This window comes from Buteo buteo, chromosome 3 (genome assembly GCF_964188355.1).
Source record: "Buteo buteo chromosome 3, bButBut1.hap1.1, whole genome shotgun sequence".
NCBI classification, from domain to species: Eukaryota; Metazoa; Chordata; class Aves; order Accipitriformes; family Accipitridae; genus Buteo; species Buteo buteo.
The window spans coordinates 31,418,115-31,432,981 of NC_134173.1; the positions used below are offsets into that span (position 1 = coordinate 31,418,115).

Here is a 14,867-nt window from a genome sequence, read left to right on the forward strand (position 1 = left end):
GAGAGGCCTGAGACAACACAGACAATGAACACAATTTTCAATGGTATCAATAGTATTGGGACACTCAGTTCCTAATAACTCTCCAATAGAGATATGCACGTCTGTAGTCTCTGCTTTTTAAAATATTACAAATACAAACAAATAACATTATATAAAATCTTTATTATAATCTAGCACTTTGCTGCTCAAACTAGTTCTCTGGATATTAAAAGGCTGAGATTCAAAATTAAATAATTGTTTTAATTGCAAAGAAACTTAAGTGTCAGCTGCTTTTTTAAGGAGGAAAAAAACAAACCTAAGTAACAAACAGCATATAAATTAGAGCACAGTAAAAGTTATAAATAATTTGACAATTAGAAATTTTATTGTTGAAATGAAATATATGAGTAAGTTACAGTAACACCAAATCTATCTCCTTATGATATGTAGTGTCACTTTTTGGAAAGAAATTTAAAAAAAAAACTCTAAAAAGAAGTATTTCTTTAAAAGTCTTCAGGAAAAAAATATTTTAACTCTACTTTCCAAGTTGTATTTTAGTACACCTCAGTATTTTAACTGCATACAATATATTCTAAGACATTAACAAGAAAAAAGGATACAAAATAAAAACCAAAATAGTCATCTTGATTTTTAATTAGCCAGTATTTTGAACATATCTGATAACACTGATAGAACTGTGAGCTATTTCATAGGTCAGAACTAATTCATCATAATTAGCATATTATTTGTGTAATAGGCAAATAACATTTTAATTTTAGAAGTATTTTGACATGACTGTTGAGACCTCAAAATATGAGAAGTTCAAAAGAAAACAAATTAAAATAAGCAATATTTATTAAGAATCACCTACAAACAAAAGACCATTTTTAGACTGTAAGTACCTTGAAAAAGATATTAATCTCTAGATTTGTATTTAAAAGTTACTATAGAAAATACATAGAAAACATAATAATTAGTACTAAAATCTGTACTTGAAGTAACACAGTATCCTTCCCTTTTTAGACATCAGTTTTAAGCTACCTACAACTTCGCTACACTTTGATTATTCAGCCTGACATTATCCACATCAGGCATTTATTATCAACAAATAATAAATTATTATCAATATTATTGTCAATAAATACTATCAACAAATAAACTAGGAAAAATGTACATCAGCATTTAAAAATAATTAAAACTTACAAACATTTTTTTGACAGCTTCTAACATCTCCATATCCTGGAACAAACACTGACGTCTGTGAGAAATCTGTGAAGAATCTATGCAAATATCAGATATGTACGTTCTACTTTTCCCATGAAAAATCCCACATGAAATCAACTTTAAAAGTTAGAATTACATTCCATATATGCTTAAGAGACATTTACTAAAGGCCAACAGCATTATCCTTCCTGGATTCTGTCTGCACTGAGTGCCTGTATTTAGCACTATGGGCACACAATTCACAGTCTTTGTGTACAAAATTTAAAACAGATTTCGGTATTTCCAAAAGACTGCTGTTCTCTAAAAGGGTATGCACCTATGTAGTGGAAAGGTTCTAAAAGAAACATCTTCATATTGTTTGTACTTACCTTTTCATAAGCCAGTAACACATCCTTCACAGCTTCACCCTCTAGATTTAGCTTTTCTTCCAGCAGAGGGCTGTGTTTCTTCATGAAGTCTATATCCTCCTGAATCTCTCTGTTGACTGTTTCTATCTTAAGTATTTGGCTTTGTACCTGTCGCAGCTGATGGCTTTTACAATCAAAATGCCATTGTAGCTCCAAGGTATCTTGAACACACGTTTCATATTCTGTTAAGAAGATAATTAGCATCACAAAATGTGAGTAACTGAGTGACACCATGAATACCTAGTGAGATTGCGAAGTATGTTGTCATAATACTAAGTCTAAGACTTGCAAAATTTTGCTGTAAACTGCTCTGAAGGCCAAAAGCGGACATTGGTTACAAAAGACATCACCAAATACTGCATCAGCAGTGGAACTGCTTTTAAACATAATTCAAGCAAATCTTCAAAGTGAGGGGTGATTTTGTTTTTGTGAAGGATATTAAAACATCTAGCCTTAAGGCATATCTAGAGGAGGCTACTGTAACACAAGAACAGCTCTACTAAGCTTCCTAGTCTCCAGCAACAGACGTATGTGGATGCAGAGGAAGAACACGGCAAGTATAAATCCCACATCCTCTTAATATGCCAACTATTTTCAGTTCAGGGACACTTCCTGAACTAAATGTGGCTTCAAGAAAGCTAAACTAAAGATACAAACTTAAACTCAACAAACAAAACATATTCGTGTTGCAACACAGAAGTACATCAGTCTTAATTCAGTTTGCTGCATTTACTTTTCTGACTTTGGCATAAATTTCCTATGGGTCTTTACAAGAAAATATGTGACTAGACCACTGGTTGCTGAATGACAACTTATATTTTATTTTTCTTGGAAAAAAAAAGCTTATTAGAGATGGTGTCCTGCAGCAGCTGATGCTCTATATGGAGAAATTGTTGGTATGAAACTAAGGAAAGAAAAGTAAGATTATGAGATAAGAAAAAAATCAGAAAAAGTCTCAAGAGCAGTAAACTTTGCCATAAATTTGAGACAGAGAAGCACATTTTACTGAGAAAAAAGGCTCTCTAGCTCTGAGAAGTAGTTGTGGAATATTCAATGCAATCCCTTAACAGCTGATAAATTTTGCTGTGTTAACAAGACATAAATCACAAATTTACAAAATTATTCATTGCTACTAAAACTTAGACACATTGTATGAGTAAGTGGCTTTTCTACATCATGCAAAGTGATACCTAACATTAAAATGAATAAAATGTGTTTTACATTACATTTTTGTTATACTTCAGAGAAAGTAATTTCTGAAGATAGGTTATGTCACTGCAATTACCTGAGTGTGCTACAGGACACAGATGCAGCAGGAGCTAGCAATAATGGAAATCAAGGGAAGTCTGAAGAAATAACAGGATTCAGTGTCTACTCTGAATGGGTCATGCAAACTCTTAATTAAGAATCTCCTGGGTTTGTAATACTTAGATTAGGGATAATTATAACATCCCTGAGGGTATTTTCCCTTTATCCTCAATTCCATTTCAGCATAATTTTTGTCTTATAGATAATACTATGAAAAGTTATAATCCTGAAAATTACAAATTTACTCCAAGGACACAATGTCATCCTGACATAGCCCACTGATAAATCAAGGAAGAAGAGTTGGTTAATATTCACAGCCAAACTTCATGCTGGTTTATTTTGCCTTTTTTTTTTTTTTTTTAATGCTATACCATTGCTTATATTAACAGAATTGAAAATGTGTTAATTATATTCCACTATTCCAAACTTTTGTTATTTATAGAGAATGCTAAACAGTAAAGTAAAAGCAATAGGAATGTATAGCAACACGCAAAAATGATTTACAGCTGCATCACTGTAAGTACATACATAAAAAAGTAAAAAGTAATATCTCTGCGGCTCAAATCCTGAACTACTGTGCTGAAGAATGAAGATTATATTATCAACCTTCTCCTCTTGCAGTTCTTTACTTCTGTAAAATTGACCTTTCAGTTGCCACAGGATTTTCTCCTGAAAGCAGTTTCTAACCTATCAATGAATTTCAATTCTGATTCTCTATTCAGTCTCCTCCTCTGTTTTCAGGGCATCATAAGTTGTCCTTCAGAGGCAACTGCTTTTAAAGAAAGCAATCTCTGCAAAGTGGTAACACCTTAACGCAGGTTGCTAGTTTGCAAGTCAGGAGTTAGCCATTAGCTAAAATAAACAAACAAACATGTATTTTTCTCATATATTGTTAGGGATGTGCACTATTTGAGATTTTGCCTTCTGGAGGGCGGGGGGGGGGGGGGGGGGGGAGAGAGAGAGAGCGGAAAAAGAAGTATTTGGGACAAACAACTCCTGGCTTGCCTCCATTATACGCTGATTTTCACTCAGTGCTTACCCATCAGTAAACACAGTTATGGAAGACTCTTGCACTATCACCACACTCTGGATTGTGAGGTATTTGTCGAAGATCTCAGGATAATGTGCACCAGAATATGCACTAGAGTACCAATATGCAGAATATGCACTCCTGTGATTTTACATCCAGGAGACTACTGTTACAAATTACGGAACTTTTCTATAAGTTTGGGTTCAGATGGTACCTGCTTCTGACCGTGAGTCAGAAGACAAACAGCAAACAGCTGCTAAGTAGCTGTTTTGTTTTGTTTTTTTCTTTCATTCTATTCTGTAGATGCCAGTTCATCACAAAAGATAATAATAAATGGGCTTAGAGTCTGGCATTTCAAGGAGATCTATAAATGGTTATGTCAAACAATTCCTACTAAAGGTGTAAGTACATTATTCAAGTTTATCACATTTTAATTTTTCTCCAAACAATTTTTTTTTTAATTTGTGGTTTAATCTGTGGTTTAACTCAATGCATTATTTTATAATTCTGTTTCAGCCTCTCACTCCTTGGCCCAAACTGAGTATTTATTATCATCTTAAGAGTGTCTTGTCTATTCTTATGCTATTTCTCAAACAATGCTGAACATTCCATAGTACTTTCCGTATTTTTTTCCAGATATATATTCAAGCACACCAAATTCAGAAGAGCAAATATTGTGCTCCTGTTACAGCAAACACAACTATAGTCTTATCATAATTCTTATTCTTGGTAATGAACTGACCAAAAAATAACAAATATTCTTAGTTTCAATACCAATACCTTTTTGCACGGCTGCGGGGAGCTGCTGAAGCCTCCAAAGTGACATACAATCAATTTTCATGCCAAGCTTTTTCCTTCGCTGTTTCTCCAACTCCAAAGCTTTTTCTGCCTCCTCACGATCAGCCTCCAGCCGCTTAATTAGCTCAGTAACTTCCAATAGCAAAGCTTCTGTTTCCTGCTTCAAGGTTAATGTCTTGCCGTCTTTAAAAATACATTAAAAAATACTTCTTATGAAAGCTTAATCATATGCTCTTTATTCGAGCTTCATTCTCAACACAAAGTTGGCCTGTTCACATGTATCACAGTAAGCACAACTGGTTACATTTCTGTCTTTAAAAATACATTATAATTATTTCTTATGAAGGCTTAAACATACAGTCTTTATTCCAGCTTCTTTCTCAATATAAAGGTAGCCTCTTCACATCATCAAGGTAAGCACAAGCGGTTACAAACAAAACTTTCATGTTCAGTAGCATTTTCTTCCAGCTTATTTCCAATGCAGAGAGCAACAAAAATGTATTAATATAGATAGTACAAACTTTTCATCTTTGCTTCATTGCTTGGGTAAGAATCATCCAAATAACAGGACAAGTTCCTGATTATCACAATTTTTTAAAGAATACTTATTTCATTTTATTTTCCTAAGTAAGTATCAATGACTTCATTAAAGTCTTTGGAGTTCTAAGAATATTCAGTGTAATATCTCAACAGCACTGTTTTACTCGTGATACACACATCATTATTTCATTCTGTGAAATCTGGCTATCAAATATGTCTCAGTTATTTGTTTTGATAAAAGATTCTTTGAGGTCATCATCCATTGTCCTGATCTATAAAAAATGGGAATTATTTAAGTTACAGAGTCCAAGACATTCCCATTTTGGTTCCACAGTCAATAATACCCTAAATTATTTTGATTAAAAACTGCAAGCATTGAAAAGAAGAACAAATACTTAAAATCTGGAGTGAAATTTTGGCTTCACTGCCATCAACAGAAATTTTATCACACAATTTACTGCAGACAGGATTGCCTCAGGCTAGCAGTACTTAAAAGGTTGCACATTGCCTTAAAAAAAAATTGCACACAATCTCTTTTAATACTTAAAACTTAATTAAAAAATGTATAATCTGAGTAAAGATGCAAACTGTAAAAAACAGAACTCTACGTTGGGAGTATGTTATGAATACCCTATAATAGCAATGCAGTTATTTGTTTACAGAAAATAAATGAAAAAAAAAATCTAGAATTTCCAACAACCAATATAAAACTAGCTTAGCTGCTTCAAATCCTAGATGGGTTAAAATACAGTATGAATCTAAATACAGAAATGTAAATTATCTTCTTGCAAACAGGATGATTTAATAGTACTTAATATAACATTTAAAATGTATGTGTCTTTCGGCTTGACAGATGATACACACAGATTTCAAAGGATACTCCTATCATTTACATAAGACATAGAGCAGGCAACGAGCAACCATTATTACAAATGCAAAGTATATATTAAATAAGGGTAAGTAATTTTTACCACTCAAACTGAGTATTATGAAATATTTTTACCTTCACAAGATACATCAGCTTCTTTAAAATCCAACTTAGTGGATAATGATAACCGGGTATCTTCAATAGATTCAGGACTGACATGTTTTATTACCCTGTAGATAAAAGCCACTGTCACTAAAAAATTTTAGACTGAATTTATATTAGTATTGTTAAGTAAATATTACTTTCACTAAGTCAAAATTTTCCTTCTCGAATCTTACACATTTAAATGCTGTCTAGTTAAATGGAATAATTGAAAGTCATACAGAAGAACTATTAATTGTGCAATTCCCATATAAATGCTTTTCTCATATTTCTTTGCAGAAATACAAGAAACCAATTTCTTTTCAGAATGTACTTATATAGATCTTCAATTTTTGTCGTCATACCCAAGGATATGTCAAAGAGAAACTGTTGTAGAAAGCTGTTACTCTTTCCAAATTCTGAACATACAGGAGCAATATATGCTATACTTTCCAGACTATTCTAAGCAACAGAAGCATTGAGTGCCGTATCTGTGCAGACACAGATACATTGCCACTGCAGGTCAGATGAAGTTTCAGTTTTATCAGTTTAAGGGAAGTCATCATTTGAGGGTCAACAACGAAAAAAAATTTTTTAAGATACGAAGGAAAAAAAATCAAGGCATAAGGCTAATCAGTTTCCAACAGACAAGCTTTTGAAATCTGGGAGACTCAAAAGCAGAGATGAGGAGGGCTTCATTAAAATGAGATCAGGACAAATTTAACCTCCAAGTGAGAGGGGGAAAGAAGTAACACAAGTAGTCAAAGAAGAACTCATGTGAACTTAACAGGCTCATCAGCCTACTGGAGTTGAGAACAAGGGAAGGAAGGATAACCACCACGCGCTTATGCCCACAGGTATGGCTTAAATGCTCTTTAAGCACTTAAGGTCCTTCATATGCAGCTAAGATGAAATGAAATCTGCAGTCACAGTGTTACATCACACATACATGTATAATGTGAATGTATATATTTGAAAGAACTCCACAAAAAAGTTCCTTTTCCATGATGAAATAACAGACAAAAAGCCTATGCCAAAAACAGATGGAAAGAAGTGTTATTGAAGCCTTCCTAGGTCTATGGAAAATACATCTAAAGTACAGGGAATAGAAAAAAAATTCTTTGCAGTAATGGAAAATAGTAAGACATGGAACAGGAAAATTGGGACCTGGTGATGGAAGAGATATCAAATTAGATATAGAAACAAGAGTTTGATAAATAGGAGTTGGATAAGTAAGCAAGCAAAAAAATAACTCAATAGATGTATCTGACATGAAGTAAAAAATACACAGGGAAATACAGGGTTTGTTGAGCAAAACAGCCAGGACAACAAGCTCAGTGCATGAGATACATTCTCCTCTTCAAACCCCTCTTTTAATCTTTGTAACTAGAACTACATCATAAAGTAGCCTGCATCATGAATAATACAATTTACAGTCCCACATTCAGACTTATTTTGTATACTTTCTGACTACTTGGTTTTGAAATATACTTGTGTTGTGCTGTATTGTATTGTATTGTATCCTAGGCTTAGGAAAATTCTGAGTTCTTTAGTGTATTTCAAAATACATGCAGCCAATATGTAAAATTTAGAAAAAACGTGCATGAGTTTTAAGATTTAAAATTACATTTTAAATTTACATTTTAAAGCTACATTTTAAATTTATAACCTTTAACAACTCTGTATATATTCTAAATATCTCCAGCACAAACATATCTAGAAAAAACAAATCTTCAACTTGTCATTTTTAATTTAGGAACTATGTTCTGTTTTGATTTTAACAAGCATCCTCTCTTGCTCTCTAACTTTAAAGATACATAGTTGCAAACACTACAGTGTGATTCAAGGAAATTTTGTCACTCAAACACACAAAAGTTTTTTGAACTAAACATAAGTAGCTGGCAAACTACACTGAAAACACAAATATGATGCATTTAATAAGAATCTTAACAGTATGAAGTATAGGAAAACCAGGAAAGAAAAAAAATGAAAAAAATCTTGGGGGTTTTTTCCCCCATCTCATTACAACATGTGATGAAGAAATGGCTGTTTCATTCAAACTTTTTTCCCCCTCTCTTTTTTAATTACTTGGCTCCCTGTGTCTAGCCAAGCTGAAATGAGAGTAAATTTGACCCTCTATGCAAATTAAGAAAATTTTATACAGTATTTAGATAACTTCACAAAGATCAGAGTAAGTATGCAGAAACATTCAAAATGCTTATACATCATGTTCCAACCCAAAACTTAAAGAAACGAGAGCTTAAAATAAGTACCCTTACTCATATTTAGGCACCGGAGTTAATTAGTAGAACTGGCACAATTTCAGAAGTATCAATAACTGAACAACTGTTACACACAGAAATTCATCACTTAGGTTGATTCTGAGACCTGCAATAATCTTGAATGGTTGAAAATTAAACAGTGAGTAGGAAAGATATGAGAAATTCTCCATAAACACTTTTGGTCTGCTGAAGTAAATAGATCCTGCTGACACTAAGAATGCTTATTTTAGATGCATTCTACGTTACAGAAGAACTTGGTAAACTCCACAGTTCACAGAGCAGACTTTATAGCCAGACTAACATCTCATCATATAACTACCTGACATTAAAACAAACGCATTATTTTGTATGAGTTTGTATGTACGATTCTTACCGTGGTATTTTCTCCTCCTTAAACACATAACCATACTGCAAAAGCAAAACATAAACTCCATTATACATCTCAGATGTTATACACTTTTTCTGTTTCCTAACAAAAAGCATAATAGGCCAGTGAATTTTGTATCATAAGAGGATATAATTAGTGTACATACAGATGAATGCTTTTTAACTTTTTAAAATAATGACAAAGTTTTCGAATTCCTAAAAACTATGCATCTCCAAACTGTTGGTAATAAAACCCAGTTTTTGTACATACATGTTATGCATTATTCAATTTTGTAGAATGTTTTTTAAATATCCCTTAATATTGTTAATTGTAGTTTCACTCTTAACTTCTGTACTTTGTTTTAAATCTCAAAATTACAGCAGAGATTCTGTCTGAACTTCACATGCTTTTTCTTCATTAGGGCTATGTCTACAACAGTAAATTAAACACTGTCAGGGAATTTTTTTGGGCCCAGATACTTGATCACCTATACCATTAAACTATTACTAAATCTTACTGGTACAACCTGCGGTAAGGGAAATTAACATATTCCCAAACCATTCCCAAACCATTTCCAAGCACAGTTCAGGAACCAGAAAGGGTCAGGGACCATTCCTCAAAAGCAGCGTGCATAATGTCTATCCTGATTTGGAGGGTAAGAATTTAACAGTATAGATATGAGGTTTTCCATGTCAACTGGACACATATCTGGTAGTATTTAACTTACTAGCAGAGGTGTAAATAATTTCATATACAGACAAGTAAAATCCAAACTCCCTGTATTTGTAGTATAGTCATTTCAGTACATATGCCTAATTTTGATTTTTAAAAGCATTAATGAAATACTCATATTATAGCAACCCCACCTTTTCTCCTCTTAACTCATAGTTATAATGATATCACGGTCTAAAGGCCTCAGACTATTTTGAATCTCTGTATATTAACAAGAATTTAGAAGACATGTGGAAAATATGCACAAGACTTACAGAAACAATTTAAGCTAACATTAAAATGAATAAACATCTGGACATGTCAATGCTTATCCATCTAATTCATGTATAGTGATGAAAAAATTATGACATTAAAATAATTTCACTCTTCTCACATTATTTTAAATAAAGGTGAATGAGGCAATATAAAATTTCCTATCAAATTAATGTCTATACTGTAAATCAAGATACGACTGTAGATCATGCACCTCGGATTCTTCTAGTATCTATACTGCAGTTGCAGAAATCTCCCTGCAGAGTATTTAACAGTGTCCTGGTTTCAGCTGGGATAGAGTTAATTGTCTTCCTATTAGCTGGTATAGTGTATATTTTTTAGTTCAGTATGAGAATGTTGATAACATGGGTGTTTTCAGTTGTTACTAAGTAATGTTTACTTCTCAACCCCAGCCAGCGAGAAAGCTGGAGGGGCACAAGAAGTTGGCACAGGACACAGCCAGGGCAGCTGACCCAAACTGGCCAACGGTGTATTCCATACCATGGGACGTCCCATCTAGTTTAGGAACTGGGGAGTGGGGGCGGGGAATCGCCGCTCGGGGACTGGCTGGGTGTCGGTCGGCGGGTGGTGAGCAATTGCCCTGCGCATCATTTGTACATTCCAACCCTTTTATTATTGCTGTTGTCATTTTACTAGTGTTATCATTATCATTATTAGTTTCTTCTTTTCTGCTCTATTAAACTGTTCTTATCTCAACCCACGAGTTCTACTTTTTCCTGATTTTCTCTTCCATCCCACTGGGTGTGGTGGGAAGTGAGTGAGTGGCTGCGTGGTGCTTAGTTGCTGGCTGGGGTTAAACCACAACAAACAGCATCTGCGGAATACTAATCTAAGATAGTTTTCCTGATGTGCTACTAAGACGACATTATTGTCGGTATTGGAGATAAATTATTTAAATATAACTTGTCTGTGCAAGCAGCGATCAGATCTTCTTACTGCAGTGTAGACATATGCAAAATTTATTAACATTTGGAAAACACTTCTCCAGTAAAAGTGAATTATTTAAATGATACTAATCATGTTCTCAAAGAAGTTAATGGGAAGATTTTACTATACTTTAAAATGGTATATATTTCATTCTTTCTTCATCTACCTACCCATTTTTTTAGCTTCCCTTTATTCTTGTTTCTATTCACACAAAATCTACATAGGGTAGGAAAACATCACATACTGCTAGAGATAAAAACCATAACATTTTCAAATTCATGTCTCTCAATATGAGAGTAAAGAAACTTTTTAATCAAGGAATTGTTAAGTACTGTTCAGGAAAAAAACATTGCTTACTATAAATGGCAGAAAATGGCACACAGCTCAGTTTGACTATCTACTCAAGATTAGTGTAAAAAACTGTTTTGTAGACAATCAATATCATTGAAGCAACTTGACTCTGTGTGCATCTGAATTGTCATATACAAATTTACTAATCTTTATGATATATTGATATTATATTATGATATTGTGGTATATGTATTTCAATAAGATAGTCTGATTTGCCAAAACTGTTAAACAGATGAAAAACACATCATGACTAGTAAATGAACCTCCTGGGCAGTATTTTGGAGAGTACATATGACATGAAGTTAAATTTTTATAAAAACCAACATAGTAATCCTATATAAAATATACTTGTTCCTATAAAAATCACTTGGCCATTTTCAACCATAAATGTACCTGTTGAAAGTATTTCTCTATCTTTAATTCTAACTCCTGAATGTGATGAATAGCTTTGTTAATACACGGTAATGGAGTATTTACAAAAGCACAGCTACGTTGCCTTGTGGTGATCCACTTGTTTTTACCTGGAGAAAGAGAATACAGAAGGCTGCTAAACTTCATGTGTGGGCTGATACCAGATTTTCTCATACCTGATTTTCTCTCTTTAATTCGGAACTTCCTAAGCTTTGGTCTTGAAATTGACTAAGAAAATGGAACAGCTACATCAATTACTATGCACACTTTTTGCACAAAATGTTATTCTTTTTAATACAATCATCTCAAATACAAGAAGGAAGATTAAAAAATGCTTGAAGAATATGAAGGAATAATTTCAAAGAGATGAGATATGATAAAGGGGGTTAGGGTCAAAATATAATTTGCTATAACTAATTTTACATAATTAATCCCAAATGAATCAAGTTTGATGATTTTACACTAGTCTTCAGCAAGGATTTTGTCCAAACAGAGAAAATACTATCAGAACCCAAAAAGGCAAAGGTGGCAGCTACTATAGAAATACCCGGAACAAAACAGAAAAGGTAGAAGCAAGTTTGACTACTGTTATGTATACAATACTTAGTTCCAGCAAATGTTTGCTTCAACCTTATGAAGGGATGAAGTTCCAGAACAGCAGTTCCCATGCTGGGAATTTAAAGCTACATGACATAAATTAACTGTTTTACGAGAACATGTGGACTTCACAATTATGTTCTCTTTAAAATCTGTTAGCCTTATAACCACATAAATAAACGATACTTTGGCACACTATTGAATGTTAACTATTTAATTAATACACAGAATGGGAATCTGACTGCAGAGGTCACTAATGAAAGGTGTCAGGAACCAGAACAAGACACTGAAACCTAGCAGTAGAGCTATTAAAAAGTCTGAGAAGCTGTCCTACAAACATGAAACATTAACCTAATTATGTTCAGGGGGATACAATGCTTTAATGTGCCTTGGAAATGAACCAAAAATAACAATAAAAGTAATAGGGATTAAATTGTAAAATAGAACTAGACAACCTTCATATACAGTCTGTGGATTTGTTGCTTTGCTTTTTTTTAAAGAATAATCTCAGTGTCTTAAAGTGTCAGCCTAAAACATTAGAAGTCTGTATGTTATATAAGGCTCTTTTAACTTTATCATAAACTTCCTTACTGGAATGGAAAAGAAGATTTGCAGGATTTTATTTGAAAAGACAGCCCACTAAAATGGATATCAAAACCTATTTCATAGTATCTTGCTCTGTCTGTTTCTAGAGTCAGAAACCTTCACAGGATGCCTACACAGCACAATCCTAAGAAAGCATATATAGACTTTGCATCTTTCTTGTACTCTGAAGCATAACACAAAAGTTCAGATTTTGAGACCAACATGACCTTAATTTCACTTAGTTGCTTCTACTGTTATTATTCTTACATTTTACTAAATTACCATTAATGTTGTTGTAAAAATTATGTTTATTTTCTTTACATCACTAATGCAAATAACAATACAGCCATTTAAAAAAAAATTGACATTTTGAACAGTTTTAATAAAAAGAGATTACTCTCTTACTGCTTTGGTCTTCCTTGGCAAATGTAAACATTTTTACATGCAAGTCTTTTAATCCCTTTGTAAAAGCAAGCTAGAAATATAACTCAGTGAGAAAGTGGAATTATTTACATTTTCTTAAAATCTGAAAATTAAATTTAAATTACAAGTGAAATACAGCCAATTTTGTTTTAGATAGAAAACTGAACTATCATTAAAGGATGGACTGAAACCAGTAAGTCAATTACTGACACTCGAAGTCTACAAATGCATCATCTGTATGAAATTTTTTCAAGCAGTGTCAGAGATAAGAACCAAGAAAGAGAACTAGTGTTATATAATATTACAAATAAAAAATAATTTCTTGTGTCTTAAATTTAAGCCCTTCATTAAACTATTTGAAAACTGTATAGTAGAAGACATATCTGACATACCTTGGGATACCTCATTACTGTCCTTAGAAGAACAGGAAAATGACTGAGTTTCAAACATTATTGCTGGTAGCCTAATGATTAGAAAAATAATAAAACACATACATATATACATACATATACACATTTTAAAAACTCTTCATCAGCAAAAAATTGTATTCCATCAGTGATATATCTTCAGTATTTTTAAAGGTTAGTAAAGCCATTTTCACTTTTCCTACTAAGGGAAAAGCAGCAGCTAAAGAGTTGATGTCATTACAAATCACACAATGGGTCCTATTTAAGTAATGAAATCACAGTTAAAAAGCAAATAAATAAAAAAAAGACAACCAAATTTCAACATATGTGACCTGGCTTTTTAAATTATACAGGTTATTTTGGATCCTATCATGACAGTGGTAACCAACACTAACTGAAAAAATGTGAAAAACAAAATGGATAACCTATAAGATGAATTTTAATTAAGAAACTATCAATGGAAGAGAGGTCCATAAACCTGTAGTCTGAAACATTGTTGTCTCAATGGACAGGAGACACATAAGAGAGGAAAATAATCTACTTATTTGCATATAAACTTGTAACTCAGATTTACCACAATAAACAAAACCAACATTATTTATTTATAATTTACATAATTCAGAAAAATAATACTGGCTGAAAACTTAGGTAGTTAAGCCTCATGACATCAAGCTGAAGTAACTTACGAAAATATTTTATCACCCTTAATATTCATACATTTGACAAATAGCTGTATTGCCATACAGAGATCCAAGTGGACACCTCCTAGACTGTACAATTGGAATATTAGAAGTCCACAGTAAATTGTGGTTTCCAACTATTATCAACCTACAAAAACTGACTAGTAAAAAAGAAAAAAACCCAACACCTATATTACATTCTTCATCATTATGAAATACTGGAAACAAAAACTGCACAGATTATAGATTTTAGCATTCCATATTCTTATAAGTAGCACTATTAAAAAACAGAGGTATGTTTATTCCAAACTCTCTGAAATGGAAAACAGTTGCCTAAGAGTCCAACTGGATGGACAGTCAGAGAAAACAAAGAGCAAGACCAAAATATACTCTTCATACTTTCCGCACCTCAGTTTATTGATCCACCAAACTCAAACTCAAGTCTGTTCCAAAGAAATGCTAGAAGAATATAAGTGCACCAAGCTTGCCAAAAGAAATGCCGAATCCACAGCTGATCTTTTACATGAACTTCCATGC

At 33.0% G+C, this 14,867-nt stretch overlaps 1 protein-coding gene across 1 annotated transcript in view; it reads right to left on the bottom strand.

Moving 5' to 3' along the window:
* Positions 1–13,693, bottom strand: part of CCDC178 (coiled-coil domain containing 178) — a 176,530-nt gene extending 162,837 nt beyond the window's left edge. Inside the window, exons 1-6 of the mRNA XM_075024310.1 lie at positions 13,636–13,693; positions 11,621–11,748; positions 8,951–8,985; positions 6,290–6,384; positions 4,729–4,929; positions 1,572–1,792 (exon numbers count right to left, since the gene is read on the bottom strand). Of these exons, the coding sequence (XP_074880411.1) occupies positions 1,572–1,792; positions 4,729–4,929; positions 6,290–6,384; positions 8,951–8,985; positions 11,621–11,748; positions 13,636–13,693 (738 nt within the window). The remainder of the gene's footprint in view (positions 1–1,571; positions 1,793–4,728; positions 4,930–6,289; positions 6,385–8,950; positions 8,986–11,620; positions 11,749–13,635) is intronic.
* Between the last annotated feature and the right edge of the window lie 1,174 nt (positions 13,694–14,867).